The sequence below is a fragment of the Caretta caretta genome, chromosome 13, assembly GCF_965140235.1.
Source record: "Caretta caretta isolate rCarCar2 chromosome 13, rCarCar1.hap1, whole genome shotgun sequence".
In the NCBI taxonomy this organism is placed as follows: Eukaryota; Metazoa; Chordata; order Testudines; family Cheloniidae; genus Caretta; species Caretta caretta.
The window spans coordinates 2,538,625-2,561,061 of NC_134218.1; the positions used below are offsets into that span (position 1 = coordinate 2,538,625).

Genomic DNA, 22,437 nt, shown 5'->3' on the forward strand with positions numbered 1-22,437 from the left:
ATGAAATATTTCCAATTACACCTAGCCCTAGCCTCTGTTTGCCAGAAGCTGAGAATGGCGACAGGGGATGGATCACTTGATGATTCCCTGTTCTGTTCATTCCTTCGGGGGCACCTGGCATTGGCCACTGTTGGAAGACAGGATTCTGGACTACATGGACCTTTGGTCTGACCCAGTATGGCCACTCTTATGTTCAAATGTCAAATCAAACCAGACATTTTAAAATGGTTCGTTTCAATTTTTTTAAAAGCAAAACGCTTCCAGATTTTTGATATTTTAGTTGTCAGCCAAAGGCATTTGCCGAATTCACTCTGAATTCATGGACAGTGTAGGGGTCCTGAAAAATGCATTTCTCACCAAATTTCCTATGTGCCAAAAATATTTCACCCAGCTCTGCTCAGGGGGTATGAAGAGAGGGAGTCCATAACAGGGAGTCTGGGGGCGACTTTGGACTAGTGGGCAAACAGGAGTGAACAAGGCAGGGTCTATTTACCAACCAGAGCTAGCTAGTGCTCACTCATGTGCTAGGAGTAACTTGAGGGTTAGGAAAAAGAAAAGGACGTCTTGTGGCACCTTAGAGACTAACAAATTTATCTGAGCATGAGCTTTAGGGTTAGGGTTGTATCCGCGACAGGCTGAGGGTCATCCAGCAGCGGCAGGTGGCCAGCAGCAGGTTCATCGGGGTGTGGAGTACCTAGACCATGCAGAATGCAGGGATCCAAGGAACGTCTATATCAGTCTTGAGGCCAAGCACCTTTCTGCAGGACAGAATCGCCCCAAGGGGGATAAAGGAGAGAGAGCAAGGTGCAAAGCTGCAGCTAGGACACACGAACAAGACAAGAGGGAGCAGTGGAGCAATTCCTATCATTGTGCAATAGCCACAGACGCGCGCCTGTGAACACACCCAGAGGGGGATCGTTCCTCTTACTGGGCCAAATTCAAGCCTGGTGCAAACTGGTGCCTCACCATTGGTTTCAGTGGTGTTTTGCCTGATTACACCAGCCCTGGACTTGGTCCCGTGGTTTCTCAGTCCCTGGCTTATGGAGAAACACACTGTTCAGAGTGTGCAAAGAGAAAGGCATCACTGCCAGGTAGTGCTCCCTCAGGCGGCTCTCCCCAGCCCAGACCCACACATTCCACCTCACCCTCCGGCCCGGACAGCGCTCCACCCTTGGTCTCCTCCAGCCCAAACTTCTGCCACACCCGCTCCCTAGGGCAGGTTAACAGCCCCCTGAAAGCTGCTGCTCGGTTCCCCACAGGGACGTACCGTTGCAGCAGCACTCCACATCCAAGTCCAGACCCACGGGACCAGCCCCCTTCCAGACTGCCTCTCAGGCAAGACCTGGGGTGCCACAGGTACCCCCACTCATCATGCCGCCCACCAGGCACGCAGCGACCCGCAGAGACCCACAGCTCCCAGAGCACGGCGGCAGGGCTTTGTGAAGGAGGAAGAAGAGAGGGGGAAAGTGCAAGACGCAGCGAGGGAAGGAGAGCAGCTGAGAGCAGGTAGCAGCTGGCATCTGGGGGGCCAAGGCAGGGCCGCTGGGACCTGAACTAGAGCTCATTCTCAGACCCCCACCAGGAACTGGGAGTAAAGGAGCAGGAAGCCAGGGGCAGGCGGAAGATATTTGATCCTGCCCTGGGAATAGTGGCTGCTTTTTGCTCAGGCAAGAGCTCTAATAGGAGCAGTCATTTGTATACCGAAGCAGTCAAATGAATTTACCCCAGAGGGTGGGAAGATGCGGGAGAGCCAGTGGCACCGGTGCTCAGGTAGGGATGGGTGGGGAGGGGGAAGCTCCTAGAGATCTTGGGTCTTTCTGTGTCTCTCTCACTGCAGCCCAATAGCCAAGCCTTCTTGGCAAACAAACTGCACAATCCTTCTCCAGCGAAACATGCACCACTCGCCCCTGAAACCACCTTTTCCTTATCCACGCACTGAGCTGGGTGCTGCAGGCCGTGACTGTCCCGGGCACTGGGGCACCCTCGCAGCTGCTGCTCTGTGCGTGGAGGAGGAGCTGGATGGCAGAACTCGCACAGCGGCTTCCCTCAGCCTCCTGTGAAGGAGACTTTCCTTCGCCTCTTGCACACACTGGCAATGGAAACCCCCAGGGAAGGGAGGGCCCCGAAGGATGCTCAGGAGACAGCAGGGAGAGAAATTTGCTGGGAGAGGCAGATGGACTCTTGGAGCCTGAAGGTTCCAGAGCAGCTGAAAAGTGACAATTGGTTTGACAGAAGAAACAGCAACGTGGGGTAATGTGAAGGGGTGCGTGGGCAGGGGTGGGTGGGCGCGCGCGTGGGCCCTGGAACCAGGGAGCAGCAGAGGAGGGAGAGACACCCCTAGAGACAAAGGAGAGATAGATAATGAGCCAGAAAGAGCGTGTGGCAGCTGGGCCCAGAGAGGAGAGACAGGGCCAGAAATCAGCAGGGTTGCCCAGGAGAGCTGCAGAGCACTGGGCCCTGTGTATGCAGGCACGGCCACTTGGGAGTAAATCCAGAGCCCGCAAGGGACGGAGGCCTTGCCCCTTCCTCCCCCAGAGCCTGCCAGGCTGCTGTGCCAGGCTGCTCCGCCGGGGATGCGGGTGCGATGGAATGCCGCACTGCCCAAGGGAGCCCCATCCCACAGTGCCAGAACACCGCCAGACGAATGCCTTGCTGCGCCAGAGCCCGGCTGCCCACGCCAGACAGATGCCCACCTTCCCTGCCAATATTCTCTGGTGGGAATATGTGCCCGTGCTGGATTTAACCAACTATACAGCGCCTCTGCGGCTTGCAGAGCTGAAGCACGGCAGAGACACCTGCCCATGAAAGCCTGGGACCCTGCAGAACTGGAGCCCTGCTGGAAATCCCCTCAGTGGTGGGTGAAGCCCCCTGCAGCTGGTGCACTGGAAAGGGGCATCTGGTCTGTACGACAGCAGACACCAGGGAGCTGAATGAAAAACGGGGGGGTGAGAGCCGAGGGGAAGTAAAGCAGCCTGAGTGAGCCAGCCAGCCGAGGGACTGGGAGGGGAGAGGCAGAGCCGGGCAAGGCTGGGCTGGGCAGTGGAGCCCGGAGGGAGGAGAGTCGGGGCTAGGGGTGTATCACCGCAGACAGAGAGGAGCCCTTCTGCTGTCACTGAGCTGACAGCTCCCTGGCTGGCTGCGTTACCAAGGACACTGACATGTGACAGTGATTGTTAATCCTGCGCTTTCAATATTCAGCAGGGCGGGGGATTTACTGGGCTCTTGACAATTTTCCAGCCACTCGGAAGGGCCAGGATACCTGGCAATGGCTCTTAATGGCGGAAACCTTCATCAATCACTGTGGGAAGGACAGGGAAGGGCCGGGATGACAGGAGAGCCATATCCCCGGGGGGAGAAACTCTGCCACCCAGCAAGCCACCCCTGTGCCCGCCCAGTCTCGCGCCACGCCGGCTTTCTGTTTACAGGCAGGCTCATAGAAGCTGCGTAAGTAACTAACCCTCGAACCTGTGCACCTCGGCCCAGGGTCTCATTCCTGGCAGTCACCCTGCGCACCCGCACTGCGTCCAGCCCTGGGGGGCACGGGCTGAAAAGTGACTGGGGGTAGCTCCCCCACACTGAGCAGCAGAGCCAGAGGCCAAGTCAAGGGGGGGGCTTGCAGCAGAACCCCAACAGACTCGCCATAGGCGCTAGAGGCTACCCCAGCCCTTATACTCTCAGGGTCCAGAGGGGCAGGGACAGGCCCGCCTCCCCCCATCACTGCCCACTAGGAACTTCAACCTTGGGCAGCAGGGGGCCCTGTCTCGCTGGAGTGGGGATCCACATGTGGATTTCTCAGGGAAGACCCACAGGCTACCCCAGTGAGTCCTTGAGGCTGCACCCCGGCTTTTCCTCAAAGATCAGCCCCTTTGGGCACCTGGAAAGGGATTGTGGGGGTTTGCACAGAAGAGCTAGCGCTACTCTTGGCCAGCCACGTGAGGGAGCTCACAAAGTCAGGAGGAGTCGTCCCCACCCTGACCCCTCGGGTGTCCCTGCTCTTTGGGACTGCTCTGCACCGGGGAAACCTAGGGGCTGCCCAGTACCTCGGCTCGGCTCTACATTGGTTCTTACACCATGCTCAGCTGAGCACCCGCCAGTCACGTATTAAGCAATGGGAGCTGCTAGTGAGATCCCCCATGATACGCAGGAGAGCATGTGTGCGCCTGGTGAAAGAACATAGCCGAGTACCTGCTCCACTTCCCCACCCCATGTACCAGCTCGTAAGAACCAGCCACAGCCTGAGGCCCTCACTGAGTTTTTACTTGGCACAACTCTCATCGCAGTCAGGGGAGCTCTGCCGGAGTCAAAAGGGGCTTGAGTAAGAGGACAGCAGTATTTAGCCTATTCACACCATCAGTTCTGCACCAGCCCCTTCCATCTAGGGATCTCCAAGCACTCGAGAGATTAACCGAGCCTCAGTACACCCCGACAAAGCCAGTATCACTGTCATAGAATATGAGGGTTAGAAGGGACCTCAGGAGGTCATCTAGTCCAACCCCCTGCTCAAAGCAGGACCAATCCCCAATTAAATCATCCCAGCCAGGGCTTTGTCAAGCCTGACCTTAAAAACTTCTAAGGAAGGAGATTCCACCACCTCCCTAGGGAACCCATTCCACTGCTTCCCCACCCTCCTAGTGAAAAAGTTTTTTCCTAATATCCAACCTAAACCTCCTCCACTGCAACTTGAGACCATTACTCCTTGTTCTGTCATCTGCTACCACTGAGAACAGTCTAGATCCATTCTCTCTGGAACCCCCTTTCAGGTAGTTGAAAGCAGCTATCAAATCCCCCCTCATTCTTCTCTTCCGCAAACTAAACAATCCCAGTTCCCTCAGCCTCTCCTCATAAATCACGTGTTCCAGTCCCCTAATCATTTTTGTTGCCCTCTGCTGGACGCTTTCCAATTTTTTCACATCCTTCTTGTAGGTTGGGGCCCAAAACTGGACACAGTACTCCAGATGAGGCCTCACCAATGTCGAATAGAGGGGAACAATCATGTCCCTCAATCTGCTGGCAATGCCCCTACTTATACATCCCAAAATGCCACTGGCCTTCTTGGCAACAACGGCACACTGCTGACTCATATCCAGCTTCTCGTCCACTGTCACCCCTAGGTCCTTTTCCGCAGAACTGCTGCCTAGCCATTCGGCCCCTAGTCTGTAGCGGTGCATGGGATTCTTCTGTCCTAAGAGCAGGACTCTGCACTTGTCCTTGTTGAACCTCATCAGATTTCTTTTGGCCCAATCCTCTAATTTGTCTAGGTCCCTCTGTATCCTATCCCTACCCTCCAACATATCTACCTCTCCTCCCAGTTTAGTGTCATCTGCAAACTTGCTGAGAGTGCAATCCACACCAACCTCCAGATCATTAATGAAGATACTGAAGAAAACAGGCCCAAGGACAGACCCTTGGGGCACTCCGCTTGATACCGGCTGCCAACTAGACATGGAGCCATTGATCACTGCCCGTTGAGCCCGACAATCTAGCCAGCTTTCTATCCACCTTATAGTCCATTCATCCAGCCCATACTTCTTTAACTTGCTGACAAGAATACTGTGGGAGACGGTGTCAAAAGCTTTACTAAAGTCAAGGAACAACACGTTCACTGCTTTCCCCTCATCTACAGAGCCAGTTTTATCTCATCATAGAAGGCATTAGTCAGGCATGACTTGCCCTTGGCGAATCCATGCTGACTGTTCCTGATCACTTTCCTCTCCTCTAAGTGCTTCAGAATTGATTCCTTGAGGACCTACTCCATGATTTTTCCAGGGACTGAGGTGAGGCTGACTGGCCTGTAGTTCCCAGGATCCTCCTTCTTCCCTTTTTTAAAGATGGGCACTACATTAGCCTTTTTCCAGTCGTCCGGGACCTCCCCCGATCGCCATGAGTTTTCAAAGATAATGGCCCCATTTTACAGGTGGGGAAATGGAGGTCCAGAAAGTGGGGGGATGGCCTTGCCCAAGGTCACACAGAACCGCAGGGTCTGATCAGTGTCCTGCAGGATACAAACTGCCTGCTGACTTCACTGGGATTAACTTGCATTTTGCAGGGGGTGAACTGGTCCCTTGGAGTCCTTATTGCTAACCCTGCTCACTAGCTCCCCAACAGCACCCCCAGAGTCAGAGGCACCTGTGGAGGCTGCTGGAGAGGTGGGACTGCAGCAGGCAGCTCCTGGGAGTGAATGAAAGCAGAAGAGCAGAGAGGGGTTTATCCCAAGGTCTTCCCACCCCTCTCGCTCTGCTGCAGAGAAGAGCCTGCCCACGCAGCTCCTCACCTGAGAGAGGCTTTGCCCATGGCTGGGAAAGGAGAGTGACAAGGAGACCTGGGGAGAGAGCGGCCAGGCTCTCCAGACAGGTGCCTTCCTCCCGCATGGCAGCGCGGGGCACAGGGAGCCTGGGCTCTGAGACAAGTGGCCGCAGCCAGCATGGAGTGGATGCACAAGCTGAAGAGAAAGCAGCAGGACTCCCTGCCAAGGTAAAGGAGGGGGTAGGTAAGGAGATGCAGGACTGGCCTTGAGATCGTGGTGTCTTGGGCTTTACATTAATGGCCCCCGTCTTTGCAGGTCAGCTACCCCATGAAGATTTCATCGGCACCAGCCAGCATTTGCCTCCTTCCATTCAACTGTGCTTGCCCTAGCCTCCTCAGGAGCGCAGGCCCCTCCCAACCCAACCCAACCTAACCCCAGCATCCCAGTCTGCAACAAGGTCAGCTGCTTCCCAAGCACCCCTCATGACCAGGGATGGCTCTGCAGCACTGCCTCAGTTTCCCTATTAAGCAGCCCTGATAAAGAAACTCCACACAGCCAGGTCAGTGCTGGACACATGGCTTGGCGCTCCAAGAAAGTCACAAAATGAAGTTAACCCCTTCCAGGGTAACAGGAGTCCACTTAAAATGTCCCAACAAACAAAACATTCTATTGCCCTGCATGGGCTTTTCTTCAGCCCACCCTCTGGGCAGCATTCCCAGTCCCCTTCTGGGCCACCTCTCAGTCTCTCCTCTATTGAGGACTCAGTCTACATGCTGGTTCCTCTGGATCACCTTCTCCTGAGCCCTGGCTCAGGGCCTCTTACAGGAGTGAGTGAGCAGACCAGCCTGCTACCCACTTCCTGTGACTCCACCCCACATTGAGCTCACGCTCAGTCCTTTTATAAGAACCAAGTGTTTATTAAAGCACCAGCTGACCCCCTTTAGCCCCACCCTCTGAGGCTAATTAATTATGGCACAAGTGGGGCTAGCCCCATCTCCCCTTAAAGGGGCCAGTCACCCTGGGCCAGGAAGCTAAAGCAGGCACAGAGGGCCAGGACCTGAGGAGCAGCGACAGGCTAGGTCCCATCAGAGAGGCTCGGCATAAAGGCTGTGTCCCCATGTGGGGCTGAATGTTCTCATCTCTCCCTGAAGTCATTAGGCCCCCAGGACATTCAGCACCTGGCAGGATCAGGCCCTGAGGTGGCGAAGGGAAAGCTTAAGCATCAGCCAGGGGAGATGAACAATTCTTGGTCTCCACCAGTGGCTGGCATCTCCTGCGTGAAAGGGTTAATTCCCAGTGCGACACATAGACGGTTACGCAGTGCCCTGCAGAAGGTCCTGAAAAGATGCCAAAATTGCTCGCTCGCTAGCGTGTTGGACTCCGAGCGCCCAGCCCCGTGGCCGGTGGAGAAAAGCTCTTAGCAGCGACTCCTGCAGTCAGTGAAGCCTCTCAACGGAGTGTGAGGACAAAAGGCCATTTTTCCGGCTCAGTCTCATTCTCAAGTGGTGGCTCGGGATAGAGCCCTTAGGAGTTGCTTTAATGGCCTAATTTTCTTATTTCCCAGCCCCCCTCTCTTTGTGAGATAGTTACGAGTCTCTCCTGCTGAGAGTCACAAAAGGACCTTCAGAGCATTGGCAACCGAACAAAACATTAGTGTCAGCAAATAATGTGATTTTAATAGTTCAATTCCAGTTTCATTATGTGCCAATTACTGCTGTGTGCCGGCCTGGGACCCTGCAGCCAGGCTCCCCGGCACCAATTTGTTTGTTTGCATTAGTGTAAAAAGGAGGCTTTAATATGCAGCGCTGAAGGAGCTGCTAATTCTAGCGTTTTGTGCCACTCACAACTCACTGCTCCCTCGCAGACAGGAGATGCTTCCTCCACCAGGCCCCAATCTGGCAAAGCCTTAGCCACCTGCAGTAGTTAAGCACATGTGCAAGTCCTGGGATCTCAGGGCCCACGGTGTGTCTGGGCAAGGGAGAAAACAGGGCAAAGTCCTCTTGTATTTCCTGGGATCCCCTCTCTAGTGAGGAGTCCAAGTTCAGCTCACAGCACCAAAGGGATTTGAACACCCAGCCACAACGGTGGCTTTTCCTCTGAGGAAAAGCAAGGGCCCATTTTCGAGCCAAGTGTGAATATGTTTGCTGCATACTTCTGAAAATCCCTGACCCTCCTGTCCTGATGGAGAACTGGGGGGTTCTAACCATAAAATACAAATAACATAACACTCAACCCACCTTTAACTGTATTTAGCATTTTTCCTCTTCACAGCACTTTACAAACCCTAAGTCCCCCCCTGCCCCAAGGTAGGATTACCCCTGTTCTGCAGCTGGGGAAACTGAGGCACAAAGCACTGTCCGGCCTTGCCCAAGGCCACAGAGGGAGACCGTGCCAGGAGTTCCTGGTTCAGCCCACACCTCTCCCTCTGCAAGTGCCAGCTACACAATCTGCTGTTTCAGGATCTGAAAGCTCAGCACAGGGAAGCCCCACTGCTCTTTTCCCTCCCATTGCCCAGCTATCTCCTGCACAATCTGAGGAGTGAAGAGGGAAGCCTGGGGCGGCTGGCAGAGTAGGAGAGGGCTGACAGGGCATGAGCTCAGCTCACTGCACTGGGCTCTGGCAAGGACAAGGAGCTGAAAACCATCTGTTCCAAATCTACTCAGCCCATTGTAATGCGAAGGACAACCGTGAACACTGGCTACCAGGCTGCACCGTTCCCAGCTCCCGCTTCCTGTGCCAGCTCCTTTCCCCCTGATCTTCAGTCAGAACAACTGCACACAGCCTCCTGAGAAGACTCAGGACTGTCCTCTAGTCTCACTCGCTCAGGTCAGGAGTCAGGAGTAACTCCTGAAAAGGAAAAGCAATGAAGTGATGCTGGGGTAAAAGTAGCTGACATGAGATCAGACTCAGGCCCTCGGCTTTTCAGGTAGAGCCACCAGCCCAAGCCCCAGCACTCCAGCTCTGTTGTGTTATTTGTCACCTTGCACCAAAACTGCTTGTTGCAGTTCTGCGTCAGGCGTTATTCCGAGTGCTGGTGACAGAGGCAATGGCTGGAAGGATGGTGTGGCTGGAGGAGCCAGTGACTTGATCCCGTGTCTCCAAAGCAGGATCAGGTTTGGGGGTCCCAAATAAATCTTTTAAAAGCCGCTCACTGAGCACTGGGCAGAGCACGCCACACTGCAATCCAGCAGACAGGAGGGAGCTGAGTACTTCCTTCTCTGGATCAGAGGTGAAATCCCCTCTGCATCCATTGTCCATGTCACTCACCACCTTGTTAAGAGCAGAGGGAGAGGCTGCTGCAGCTGCTGCTTGGAGATGAACGGTGCGACCACCACGGTGTATCAACCACGCACTGCCTGCGGCTGCAGTTTGTCACGGCTGTGAGCCGCATCTGCATCTGCCCAGCATGCTGCCCAACTCTCGGAGCTCGTACGAGGGGGGCCTGGAGGAATGGCTCACTTCGTACTTTGTGATTCCTCCCTCCTCTTCTCCCCCAGGGAGAGGTGGGGGTGTTTCCCAGTAGATCCACGGAGCCACAGATCTAACAGCCATTCCGCAGGAGTTCAGCTCTCATTGTGAGGGACATGGTATAAATACATAGACGGACAAAACTGGGTCCTTGCCCCTCCCCTGCTCTGCCAGTGCCATGCCCCCAGGCATGCTCCCTGCTCAGATACGGGGAGACTCCCTGGAACGCAGCTCTGTGGCGGAGATCCCTCCATTCGTAGCCCAGTGGGCCGCAGAGCCACCCCAGCTCTGCTCTATTCTGTGGCTCCATCAGGGCCTGCGGGTCTGGCCCTTTGCCTTCCACCACCAAATAAATGGCCAGGAAAGAAAGTCACTCTATAACGGTACTGCTTTGGGACTGAACAACTGACCCGCATGTCCGGCCTAAGGGTGAGCAGGCCAGACGGGCTCAGAGCCGCCGGGGGCTGAACATAATCCATACGCTTAGTCACGCCTAGTGACCAGACCACGCACAGAGGTGATGGTGTCTGCTGCAGCCTCTGAGCCAACTGACCCTATTACAGTCAGTGGCAAGACTCCCACTGACTGCAAAGGGGACAGGTGCTCAGGCTCATGCATGGGCTCTCTGGGTGCGGGAGGCTCTGAAGAAGCATTTGGACGGTCAGCCTCGGCCGTGTTCTGTGCTGGAGCGTTGTCTGGGGCTGAAGCTCCGGGGGCTGCTAGGCACCTTGCAGACCTTGCTGTGCATTTATACCAGCTGGCACGTGGTGCTTGCTGTGCATTTGCAAGCACTGGGTGCTTCGTGTGCTGCCGGGCAGCCTGCAATAAGGACTGGGAATGAATAAAGATAATTCTGTTCTCCGGAGGGGGAAGGGGTGTCAGTCTGATAGCCAGCTGGCCTAGTGGTCAAGCAGTGGCTGCACAGATCTTTTCGGCCTGGTGCTTCTAGAGGGGGTCCTGGCTGGGTAGTATGTGGTGGGCCTCAATCTCCCTGAGTGTCCCTTCCACTCCCCTGAGGTGTCTGTCATGGGGTAGGTGCAGCAGAGCAAGGTAAGGGGACCCAGGACCACCCACCTCACCAGGTCCTGAACCAGGGCCCTAGTGGGGCCTTACAGTGTCTGGACCAGTTTTTGCCCAGCCCTGCAAATTATACTCCCCCCGGGTCGCTTTCTACCAGGCTGTGGCTCCCTCATTTGGGGCCTGGACAGAGATTTGGGGCCTGGACAGAGATCCACTTCATCTGCCTGTAGGACAATGTCCCGTTCTTCACAGGCTCTTGTGAGTTTCCAACTCCCAAAGGGGAGGAGCAGCGGGGAGATCTGGATCACGGTGCCCACTGTAGGCTTAACAAAACTGTAATCCCTCCTCTCACAGCTCCAGGTGTCAGCCTCACCTCCTGGTGCAGCCTGTAGCTCCTTCCCCTGGCCTGCCAGTACCCTTTCAATCTGTTCCTCCACCTGGAGCATGTCCTGCAGCTGCTCAGGGACAGGCCCCCCCTGCCTTGCCTCTGGGTTAGCGCCGTCTGTCGACTCCATCACTTTCTTCAACAATGGAACTTTACTGAGTGGTCAAACATCAAGAACGAACGAACGAACGAACGAAAGAAAAAGAGCCAACCTCCCAGGCGATGCACTAGAAACCTCTCATGTAAACTGACGGACTGGAACTTTACACTTGGAAAGGCAGCAAACAAACATTTCTGTCCATTTCAATGCACACATGTAGCCCATTGTGGCCAGGCATATGCCAGCTGTGGTTCCCACAGGCCAGTGTATGTGACACCGGGGTTTTCTTTGCTGTCCCACCATGTGGAGCGGTCAGAATAAGGATGCAACCCATGATGCCACATGGAATGTCGGGGGGTGTAAGGACCTGCTACCAGGGAGTTCTCCAAGGACTGCAAAGGGTGGGGAGTCGGGGATGGCTGGACCTGTAGGCCAGCCAGGGTCTTCAGCATTTGGGTTTGCTGCCCGAGAAGACCTCTGATGTCCTGGTGCATCTGCATCTCCTTTCACTGCTGGGATTCCTGGGCCTTTCTCCTGTCTGCTCTTTTCTTCTCCATAACGTCTGCCATGGTGGCCCTCCAGGCCCTTTGTTTGTGGTCTGATGCAGGATCTCGCTGAACACATCCTCCTTAGTCGTCTTCTTGCTCCTCCTCTTTAGGGCCAGGCGTTCTGTGGGTGTGGAGGGGGCACCCCTCAAGCCTGCAGCAGCTGATAAAAACTGACAGATGCATCACAGGATTTACAGTCACAATGGAAAGGGAAAGAGAAGTTTTAAAACTCCCTTCCCTTGTTCTCAGACAAGCTTGTAATAAGCATGCCACTTATCGCCACTTCAGCTTTGGGTGGGGGAAAGGAACTTCGGTTGCATGAAACAATCAAATTTCAGCCCCTATTCCATGGGTAGGAGTTCAGGGCCCTGGCACTGAATATTGGCGCTATTTTCCACAGGTGGTGGGGATTTTAGCTGATATCTCACTCTGAAGGATAACAAAAGCCCAGAGAGCTCAGCTGCTACTTGCGTCCCGAAGCCGGCCGGACCTAGAGGCCACTGCCTATTTACTGCAATCGTGCTAGCCAAACTCATGGCAGAGTGGCATGGGAAAGTGTCCTACTGGCTACCGCAGAGGAAGAAATAAGGCAGCTGTCCCTAGAAGCCTTCGCGTTATGATTGCAGAATATCTCCAGGAAAGTTTCATTGAGATCTCTTGGGAGGATACAAGGGCCATATGTGCACAAACAAACTGCTCCACGTGGCTCCCTAGCCTAACCCTGCAGGTGAATGAAAAGCACATGGCAGCTCGGCCTCTGTTTGTTGTGCTTCTGTCTCTTCTCACACATGAGTAAAACCGTGAGAAGTTGATTCCTGGGTCTTGTTAGCTTGGGAACAGGCCAGGCACCATCTTTAAATTTAAACACTGTAAGGAAAAATGCATGCAGTCATTTACCCTGGTCTCTTCCCCTTCATCAGTCTCATCTGTCCTCGGCTGGCGGGACTGGCTGGAGACTGGTGGAGTCTCAAACAGGTCTTGGCTCATGACATGGCTGGACCGCCTGCCACGTCCTCCTCCTGCTCCTCGCTGTTCCAGGCAGGGGTCTGTGTCTCAGGGTCTCGAGAGGTATCCACAATGGCCTGCCACGTGCTGGTGGGGTCTCTGCCGAGTATGGCCTGCAGCTCGCTGTAAAAGTGGCAGATCTGAGGCTCAGCATCAGATCGGTTGTTGGCCGCCCTGGCCCAGTGGTACGCCTGCCTCAGTTCCTTTGCTGTCCTGTGGCACGGCTGCTGATCCTTGTCGGACCCCTTTTGCCTGCATCGCTGGTGCAAGCTGTTCATAGATGTCCATGTTTCTGCGGTTGGTCCGTCGCTCAGCCTCTTCTCCCCCGCACCCCGGGGCCGGGAGATCCAATACTCCTGTCTAGGCCAGGCAGGAGTGCGGCCAGGGCACGGACCTGGCACGGGCAGTTGCATATGGCCAGGGAGTCCTGCTAAGTGTGCTCGCCACGCTGGACAATCAGGAAACGGCATTTCAAAAAGACTTGGGGGAGTTCTGGGGGTGGCGTCTACTCTCTGTGACCGCTGAGCAGTGGCGTTCACCATTGTGACCAGAGCCGTCACTGATGCAGGGAATGGGGCATTGTGGGACAGCTGTTGGAGGACTGCTAGGTTGACACAGGTCAAGCAGTGTCTACACTCGCACTGCGAGGACCTCAGCAGGTTGGTCGGGGTTTGCTGCGTGGCCCTAATGGAGCGCGTAGGACAGCGGGTGACACGGTGTAGACATGGGCACAAGTACGTTGATGGAAGGAGACTCATGTCGACCTGCGTAGCGTAGACCAGGCCTAATTAGCCCCAGCTCTCATGGCATCACAGAGGCTAGCGATGAAAAGGACCTAGCAGGTCATAACCCATCCAGGGCAGACTTGCTCTCTATGCTCCCCAGACAGACTCATCTCTTCGGGGCAGGGACCATGCCCATTTGTCTGCCCAGTGCGGCAGGACACCCTGCTATCAGTCCCTGCACACTAAGGAGTGAGAGGAGTGGATGGGATGGACAGATACACAGACAGACTCTCAGCCTCCGAGGCTGCCCTCAGAGCTGGCCTGTGTGAAGGGACAAGTGCTGGAACAGCATGTGCTTTGTCCTTTGTGCTTTGGGGTGAGAGGGGCATAGGGAAGAGATGTCAGCAGCTGCAGGGAGTGTGGGATTACCGTAGTGTCCACCAGCCTTGTTAGTCAGAGCCCAGGGCCCGCTGTACAAGGAGCTGTACAAACATAGTAAATTCATAATCCCTTGCACATAATCCCTTGCCTTTGTGGGGCTACGGAGGGCTGAGCCCTCAGGTGGGAGGATCCCAGCAGGGAGGAGAGGTAGCTGTCAAGTATTAGGAGGAGGGGTGAACAAAGCAAAGCCCCCAGCTGTGGGACTACACACAAGGCAGCGAAAGCACAGCCCACAATTGCAGTGATGTGAGCCACAGGCTTCCAGAAGCCCACTCAGCTGAAACATTTCAGAGCTCTCTGCTCCCCTTGTCCTTAGGGCATAGGCAGTCTGGATCCACAGGGAGTCCCCCTCCCAGGTCTGTGCAAGGGAGCCCAGACACCAGTGACCTTATCCTCTTGATGTAATCAAACTCACTAATTGGGCTTGTCATTGCAATGACACTGCTGTCTGCAATGCACAATGGCCTGACATGCACACAAACCCTATGGCAGTGTCTTCCCCTCCGTGCAGCCAGCAGCTGCTGTGCACAGTTCATTACTGGAACAAAGGGAGAGGGGAGGGATAAGGAAGCACAAAATATGCACATCTGCTAATACAATCTCCAACTCTTCAAGGATTCAACAAGTGACCCTGCCTCCCTCCCTCCCCCGCCCTCTGTTTTCATTGCAGGGCACAATTATTCTCCCATCATTCTGTCAGTTCTATGGATCTCATTAAAACAAGATTTCATCTCCCATCAACTTGCGAGAATGAAATGCTGATTCTTATTTGTTATGCATTTGATCATACAGTTTATGTTTCAACTCAGAAAAATATTCTCTCTTGCACTGACAGGGCATGGCTAGGTTTTTATGAACCAAACACAGTGGCAGCTGCGTGAGAAATAAGAAATCAATTACAAAAAATCATTTAATTTTCAAAAACTGATGATCAAGCAGAAATCTACAGAGAAGGCTATTAGAGCTAATTACTGCCTTCTTCAGATTAAAAAAAATCCAAGGAACACCAGTGTAAAAATTCATAGAAAGGGTTTGGACAGCAGCTCTTCTCTGAAGAGTGTGTTGAAAGGCTTGGTTTATTGTCACAAGCACAGTTAGCCCTTCAATTGTTGGTGTGTCACGTTAAACCTCGCGCCTCCAGAATAAACCTGTTGAAATGCACATTCTCATTTGCAAGCATCACCCAGAGACAAGCCGCACAGCAAGTGGCCAGCTAAAGACCCTCATTATTAACCTTGTTCAGAGTGATATAAATAATCCAAAACAATACCAGCATCTCCTCCGCTCCTTTGCCAGCCAGCTCTGTCCTTAACTTGTTCCAATTACTGACTCCAATTTTCAAGTGTTGAAACCAAAAGAAAAAAAAAACAGCCTAGCCCCAGTTGTAACTAAATTCATTCATCATTATCCTGAGATGAAAAAACAAGAGAGACCCACTGATCTAAAAGTAATTGATACAGAGTACAATTTTCCTAAAAGGTAATGTGGGATATTATTCCGTAATCCTTTATTTAAACAAGGAGGAAATTGCTTTTCAGTTGCAGCCATTTTAATCCATTATACATCTTGCAAAGTGAAATAATTAGAAAGATCTCCATGTGGCACAGTCTGAATGATGTCACATCAATGCATTGATTAAAGGCTTGAAGGACTTCCTTTCCCACCCACCCCCAACACTTCTTCAAATCCCAGCTCATGCTCTGAAAAACACTGGATCATACCCTGAAAAGCCCAGTGCACTGCCAAGGAGAAACAGGTGGGATCCAAAAGAGACAACAGGGGAATTGGCTGATTTCAATACAAGTTGTTCTTTAATAGGCCCAGTTTATATCCAAGAAAATGGTGTAATTAGGGAATCAAAGGAATCCCTGCTTGTTTGAGTGGTTAGAGCAAAGGCCTGGCAAACAGGAGGGCCATGTGTTCCAAGGGGAATCCTGTGGCTAAAGACACAGGATTAGAAATCAGCCAATCTCCATTCCGTATCCAGCTCTGCCACAAACCCAGGCCATAACTATGCAACTGGATCCACCCAGGCAGACTCTTGCACCCAAACAGGGATCCGCAGAAGTCAATGGGGCCCTGCTGGGGGCCATGTGAATCCAGTTTCAGGAATAGGGGCCTTGCTTTTCTGTATTATCACAGCAAGTCATTTCTCCTTGCTATCCCCCAGTTTAAATGGGGATAATGATAAGATCAGGATGCACATGGAGGCCTAATGAAATGTCTCCAAAGCGCACTGAGATCCTTGGATGGAAGGTGATATAGAAATGCCAAGTAGAGTTAATATTAATCATTCGGGCAGAGCCAGCAAATGACCTCTGAGCTATTGTGTGACCTCTGGGAAATCATGTGGCCCCGCTGTGCCTCGACCAAACCAGATGTGAAACTGGGTGGAAGCAGAACATGACCGGGCAAACAGATGCCACATCCAAGCCGAGCTTTTCTGAGCAAAGACATTACAAGACAGAGAGGAATGAATACCAAATGCAAATACATTGCGTGATGTGCACAGACTGGAGAAGGCTGTCCCCTTGGCATGTGCACATGCTCCTATTAACGCTAATGGGAGGCAGGCAAGCGTGTCAAGGGGAGAACAGTCCCCAAAGGACTTTCTTTCTCTTTGATATTTCTCCATTTAGAGAAGATAGTTTTGACCTTTTGCAAGCAAAGTGGGTAGGAATTTGTAAACTGAGAAATCTCATCAGCATGAGACACACGATGAAACACAGCCTGATCCAGGCTGCTAATGGTGTGCTGATTGCATCTGACTATCCCCAAACTGAGCATGGCTGTGCTTTACTGGCTAGGAAGAGCATTTAAGACTGGGCTGGAAATCTGCATGCAAGGAACTGTCCCTCTTCTGACCATTCATAATTATGGAGGCCCGGAACTGGTCCAATGTTAAGGCACATTTCCCAGCATTTGTACCCTCGCCTCCGGGTAGTCAGAATAGATTGCACATGTTCACTCTCATGCAACTGATACCGTCTCTAGGGGATACCACAAGAATGATTTTGCATGTTTATTGTGAATGGGCTGATTACAGTGGACTTTAATGGATTGCTACAGTAGCTTTAAATCAAGGTAACAGAAAAATGAGTGCTCTATAGCAAGGACACATTATTAGGCATATGGGCAGATACAGTTTGCACCCACAAAACTTGCGCCTTCACTTTTACGCCAACAGTTCAGCTGCAGGACAAAGTGCAGCATTAGCAGCTCTAAGTACCCAACTGCAGATCAAGGCTTGTGCTGAAATTCATTTTGCAGGTGCCAAAAATGCAGGGGCAAATTCTGCAGGTGCAAATTGTTCTCACAGAAGTGAAGCTGGGCCTCAGGCTTGTAAGTACATTGACTGAATGTAAGTTGTGATACGCAAAAGGCCCCAGTCCAATAGGGCTAGGGCCAGGGCCAGGGCCAGGGCCAGGCCCCCACTGACAAAGAAGCTCAAGGAAAAGTCTTCTCTTCACATGCACAGTTAACACAGCAATAATTCAACCCCTAGAAACTGTCACATCCACCTGCACCGAACCCAGCCTCACTAATGAGTTTAGTAAACTGCATGTAACTGGTAATGGGCATAAGTAACAAATCCCAAGCTTAGAAAGGTTTCAGAGTAACAGACGTGTTAGTCTGTATTCGCAAAAAGAAAAGGAATACTTGTGGCACCTTAGAGACTAACCCATTTATTTGAGCATGAGCTTTCGTGAGCTACAGCTCACTCCGATGAAGTGAGCTGTAGCTCACGAAAGCTCATGCTCAAATAAATGGGTTAGTCTCTAAGGTGCCACAAGTCCTCCTTTTCTTTTTGCAAGCTTAGAAAGAGACTGATCTGCAATTTGAGCCCAACATGTCCAGGAGATCAATTCTGAGAGCTACCACTTTAATTGGCTTAAAACCCTACCCCACCATAACAGATCAGGGGGTCGGATTATTTATAGAACCAGGAGCAAAAATAAATAAATAAATAAATAAAAATTAACCAATGACTACAATGTAATTGTAGCTGAGCCATTCTCAAACTGTGACCCATGGAGCACTGGTGGGCCATGGTCCACTTGCTAACAGTCTGTAGACAGCTGGCTGGTCCCAAGGTGCTGGCTCTCCCCCACATCTCCAGCTGCTACAGCACATTAAAGACAGTTTTTACACAACAGATTTCCCTAATATCGCTTTTCCTTGTAAGCACTTGCTGCAGATGCCACGGGGCTGGGATCAGAATGGGTAGGAAGGCAGGTTTCAGAGTAGCAGCCGGTCTGTGCAGTCACGAATGAGAAGGGACAGACAATCTCACTATTAAGATGCGTTCTATACTGCGGAAAAGTTTGAGAACCCTTATGCTACCTGATCATGGGAAGAGTAACAGACAAATGCCTCCACACAGATATGCTGGGACAAACAAGGCCACAGAAAACAGAAATACAAGGTGGGAATAGCGTCAAAACCTGATCCAAACTCCTCAGTTGCTAGTTGCATTTTTTTCAGAAATTTGCCACGGTCTCCCCTTTCTCTCCCAGCATTAACGTCTCTACAAATCAGCTCTGTTGCAGAGGCCTAGCTCCTTCGCACTGTCTGCCTGTAGCTCTGTGACTCTGAAAGAGAGTGTTGCAGGCTGTCTGGGGTGGAGAAGAGAAAGGGAAGCTCAATAGCCTGGCCCTGGGAAAGAGGCATGCCAGTAAATGATCAGCTCAGAGCCCTGGAGAGCCAGTGGAGATGCAGGCAGTGGAGCTGACCTCTGGTGAGTGCCTGTCTGTGCTGTCTCTCATCCTGCTCACATGGACCTGGTCCCAGCTGTTTCGGTGGGGAGCAGAGGAATGAAATGCCAGAGGACTGGGATAAAGGAAGGGGAGAGGCTGGATGTGCGATGGCTCCAATGGTACCCCACTCCTGCACGTTCTGTGTGACACCACTGACTTCCATGGGTGTGGGCACGGAATGGGACCCTGATCTGAGCCAAAGGCATCCAGCACCCTGCCAGATGCTCTCAGCACCTCACAGGATCAGGCCCTGCAGGGAACCAAGACTGAGCTGTTCAGTTTCTGACTGAAGTGGTGAGTGGATTAGAATGGTGCAACCCTTTAGCCGCGGACTGCTCGCTGTGGTCCCTTGTTACAGGGACCAGAAGGACACCACGTTCACCCCTTCCAGAGGGGCTAGCAGCTTGGCTGGCGTCCACACACATGCATTATAAACCGCGGGGGGGGGGGGGGGAGTTTGTTGGGTAGGGGTGATCCTGTCAGCTGTCTGGTGCCTTTTTATCTGGTACCTGTTTCCTCATGCCATGAAAAGGCTCCATAAACGTAATATTTCAAAACAGCCCCCAGCCCAGTGCTGCCTTCCCCGTCACTGGGGTTTAGGTAAAGCACCCCCATGGCACATCAGTTACATTTAGCCCTCAAAGCCTGTCTCGGCCCAGGGCTTTCCCTTCCTCCCGGCTCCAGTTTGCCCAGGACTCTCCTCTCTTCCTGAATGGATGGGGCTCACCGGAGGGAGCTCATATAATAACCCCAAGACACACACCCAAGGGGAAGCAGCCCCAGCCTCCATCACCTTCCCCACTTCACGCTGGTCGTGTGCTTCAGGTCAGGGGACCAGACACCCTCTACTTGCAGCTCATGAACTGTTGATCTCAGGGATCTGATTACAGAAGAGACCCTTTCCTGCTCTATGACAGGCTTCAGAGTAGCAGCCGTGTTAGTCTGTATTCACAAAAAGAACAGGAGGACTTGTGGCACCTTAGAGACTAACCCATTTATTTGAGCATAAGCTTCCGTGAGCTACAGCTCACTTCATCGGATGCATCACGAAAGCTCATGCTCAAATAAATGGGTTAGTCTCTAAGGTACCACAAGTCCTCCTCTTCTTTTTCCTGCTGTAGCGCATCTGTTCCAGACAAGCAGCTGGGGCCACGTCCCACCCCGGGGCGGAGATCGGTGTAGCTGAGGACAGGACTGCCTCTAAAGCTTTGGAAATTAGAAGCATGAGATCTGGGGGTGAGGGCTTGGAGTAGGCAGGTCCTAGGGGAAGGTGGGTGATGGGCTGCTGGGCCTGAGGGGCAGGGAGGGGCCCTCACCCCAATTGCTGGCTGATGTCCAGCTGCAGAACTGTTCAAAGGACAAGTCCAAAGGCAGGCTGCAAACTCCCCATCTGGACAGAGCAGGTGGTGGGGTCAGATCCCCCTCCCGGATCCTCAGGGAAATTCAGGCTACACCCAGCTCCCTTCCACTGCTCCCCAGAGCCTCTGGAGGGCTCCTACCCCCAGGCCTGGCTGCTGAGTTCCAGGGGCAGTGCAAGGTGTGTGGGGAGCAAGGCTGGGATAGACCCCTGTGTCCTGGACCCCCTTCCCCTGCCATTTCCAGAGGCAGGGTGGAGAAAGAGACTCGCTAAAGCCCCAGGCCTGGGTTGGGCTGGGCAGACCCCGTCTGTGTTGCAGCTCTAGACACGGCTCCGGGGTTGTCCTAGGTGAATTCGCCGGGCCAAGGGGCAGATCCATCCATGCTCCCCCGGACTCCCCGCTCCCGGTTGAAAGGGCCGAGCTGCCGCTGGAAGGGGAGCGGGAGCCCAGGCTCCCCTTCCACCCCCCAGCCTGCTCCGGCCCTGCCCCAGCGGAATTCCCCTGGCTCTGCAGGGGAGCGGGGCCCGGAGCCAGCCCCCCCCCCCCCCCCCGGGGGCCCGCCCCTACCTCCAGACCTGTCCCAGCTGCAGGAGGTGGATGAGGGACTGCAGGATCCAGATGCAGAGGCGGCAGCAGCCCCGGGTCCGGGGGGCGCCGGGGGCCGGGGCCGGGGCCGGCGAGAGGCGCGCGGAGCCGGGCCGGCCGCCGTCCTTGGGGCCGCCGCTGTCCTTGGTGCTGGCGGCCGGCGCCGGCGGGGCGGCGGCCGGGGCGGCCCCGGGGGCTCGGGGCGCCGTGTGGTCGTACACGAACCAGCGGAAGCTGAGCAGCTGCACCACCAGCGAGGGCAGCAGCGCGAAGAGCAGCGTGAGGCCGAACCACCAGCGCTGGCGCCGCAGGTAGTAATCGGCCGCCAGCCACAGGTCGCTGGCCCCGTCCGAGAAGAAGACGAGCAGCGCGCCCAGCACCCAGCAGCAGTCCAGCAGGCTGTAGGCGCGGGGCGCCGGCGGGGCGGCCGGCCCGGGCCCCGCGCCCCCGCGGCCCGCCCCGCCCGCCAGGCTGCCCCCGCCGCCGCCCTCCGCGCCCGGCTCCATGCGCACGGCCGCGGCGGCCCCGGCTCCGTCCGACTTCGCGGCCATGTTGCGGGAGAGGAGGAGAAAGGAGGGAGAGGGAGAGACTTCCGGAGGGAGGGCGGGCTGGGGCGGGGAGCGAGGGAGGGGGCTGGAGAGGGGCTAGAGGAGGGGCGGGGGTGGAAGGGAGGGGGCTAGAGGAGGGGAGGACCCCGTGCTGGACGCCCCCTCTGCAAACCCACCTCCCCTCTTCCAGTTACCCCCCCCCCACCCCCACGGCAGCCGCAGCCGGAGCCTGTCCGGATGGGGCCGCCGGGCGAGGAGGAGGCAGAGGCGGGCGGGGAAGAGCTGGGGTCCCGCCCCACTCGGGCGGGCGGTTATTCATTCATTCCTCCTGCATCCCCCCTTCCCCGCTCCTTCGTCCGCCTGCTTCCCCTCGCCCCACCGGTCCCGGGGCCGGGGGGCAGACGCTGTGGCAGGCTGGAGGCTGGGGGCGCTCTCCCAGTTTGGGGGCTTCGCCCATCAGCGGACCAGAGCGCCCCGAGGCCTGCCCTGACCCCACCCAGGCTCACACGCGTGTTCAGGCCCGGTTGTCATGGCTTTTAAGCCTCACCCCACGGGCGCTGCATTTGCACGAACGCTTCCCCACCCCCTGCTCCTATCGACCGCAGATCGTCTCCATCCCTCCCCGGCGCGCAGGGAGCAGGGCGCTGCTAAGGGGAGCCGACGCTCCGAGGCCGCGGGCCCCTCTGGTCCAGGCTGGCAGGAGTCTGGGGCTCGAAGCCCTTGCCCGGCTCTCTGCGTCTCCCGCATACTTGTTGATGCCTCCTCGGATTACTCCGTTCGCAGCTCCCGCTCCTTGGGCGCTCGGGTCCCGCCCCGACCCCCTGCAGCCTGGGCAGGGCGCGCTGCGCCCCGCTAGACTCTACGCGTTCCCCCCAGGCCAGCCCCGGCTCAGTCTGCGAGCTACTGGGGGCGTCCCCGCTGCGGAGTGCGAGGCGTCGGCCTTGGCTCTGGGGAGCCGGGCGGGTCTGAGCCAGGCTGCTCCCAGGTCCTGAAGGGAAAGAACCGCTTGGGAAACCCCGGGGTCGGGGTGAGGGGACATTGCCCCTCCTGCGCTGTCAGGAAAGGGGCGCTGGGCTGGTACAGACTGCTCTGGGAGGCGCAGGGGAAGGGGCCAGGCCCGCTGTTCTCCAAGGGAAGGACTGAGACGACGCCAGAGGCCAGGGAAGAAGGAAGAGCAGCCCCATGCCCCATTTCTGCCCTTCAGCGGGGAAGCGAGGCTGAGGGCGGCCATCTCTGCTTTCCCCTTCGGGAGC

General features: G+C 54.9%; 1 protein-coding gene across 1 annotated transcript in view; it reads right to left on the minus strand.

Moving 5' to 3' along the window:
* The window catches only part of XKR7 (XK related 7), a 43,892-nt gene extending 21,913 nt beyond the window's left edge, over positions 1–21,979 (minus strand). The window contains exon 1 of the mRNA XM_048819470.2: positions 20,619–21,979. Within this exon, the coding sequence (XP_048675427.1) occupies positions 20,619–21,187 (569 nt within the window). The 5' untranslated portion in view covers positions 21,188–21,979. The remainder of the gene's footprint in view (positions 1–20,618) is intronic.
* Positions 21,980–22,437: the final 458 nt, after the last annotated feature.